Below are 1149 nucleotides of genomic sequence, written 5' to 3' on the forward strand. Positions count from 1 at the left end.
CTGTCAAATACTAATGCATGAAAATCCTAACCTCAAAAAAATCACCCGTTAGTATTGACGTAATGTAATCAATATAGAAATTTGTGAAAGATGATGATTTCAGATCACCCTCGGTCTCATCAAACCAGTAGCACATAACATCCTTTGTAGCCAGATTATATATTGTGAAGTTGTGAACAGCAAGTTTGGTTTTGTAGTAAGCAGCACTAGCATTTAATTTTGGGCATAATTTTAGAGCTTGTAAATCAGCTGTTATCAAATGAATTTCACCATTAAGAGCCAACGTTTTATCTTTACATTTTTCAGCTCTAACAGTATTTTTTCGATCTATGTGAACATTATATTCTTTTTCCGATATATTCTTAGTTTTAAAACCGCAACATATATTACACTCGTCCTTTTTTGGATTAAATATTCCCAAATTTTCTTTGAAAAATACACTATCAAACACTTTTCTGGAAGCGACAGGTTGCAACAGTTGTTCAGCTTCAATTTTATACGTATTATATAACTGACTCTGAGTATTAAAAACGGGCTCAAGGTATAATTTATTTGAAGAAGCTCTGCAGTAGTGGGAAGGAAGCTTTGGAAGAGAATCTAAAAACTGTTTAACAAAAGTTCTTTTTAGGGATAAATTTGGGTCTTTTGTTACAGGGAAGGGACGTTTACCCGCTGGAAGAATAGTCCAGGAACGAACTGTCCACTCTTTTAAACTCAAGGTATTCAAAAACATGTTCTTGCAAACTCTTAATCTATCATTATTAAGCCTCAAATGATAAGTAAGAGTGTTTGATCGCCTTGACTCGTTCTTTGCTCTCTTTGCCTTAGAAATATCTACAAGGTTATTTACATATGTTTTTTTCTCATTCCAATTCATATTTTTCCAAAAGCTTTGGAAAATCTGTTGCCTGATCTCATCGTTAAATTTATCACAAAAGGAAATTTTACTTTTTGCGCAAGTGGGTGGACAACGTGCAGCCTTTAGTTCTCTTTTCCTGCGAGCAACATCGTGATATATTTTTTTGTGAGTCCGTCTAAATCCCAAATAATCTTCACCCATCATTCTCTTTTTTTTTATTACTTTCCCTTTTTCTCTCTCCTGCTGAACGCTTGCAATTTCGTTTTTTTTTATTTACGCTACCTTCCAAT

General features: G+C 33.8%; 1 protein-coding gene across 1 annotated transcript; it reads right to left on the reverse strand.

Annotated features, from left to right (window-relative positions):
• Positions 1-49: 49 nt before the first annotated feature.
• On the reverse strand, positions 50-906 carry LOC118736606 (the record flags this gene model as incomplete). The annotated part of the gene is given in 1 exon segment (XM_036466657.1): positions 50-906. A coding segment is annotated over 1 exon segment (828 nt), but the record flags the coding sequence as incomplete, so codon positions are not given.
• Positions 907-1149: the final 243 nt, after the last annotated feature.

The sequence above is a fragment of the Rhagoletis pomonella genome, unplaced genomic scaffold (genome assembly GCF_013731165.1).
Source record: "Rhagoletis pomonella isolate Grant_MI unplaced genomic scaffold, Rhpom_1.0 Rhpom_scaffold_00003, whole genome shotgun sequence".
Taxonomy (NCBI): Eukaryota; Metazoa; Arthropoda; class Insecta; order Diptera; family Tephritidae; genus Rhagoletis; species Rhagoletis pomonella.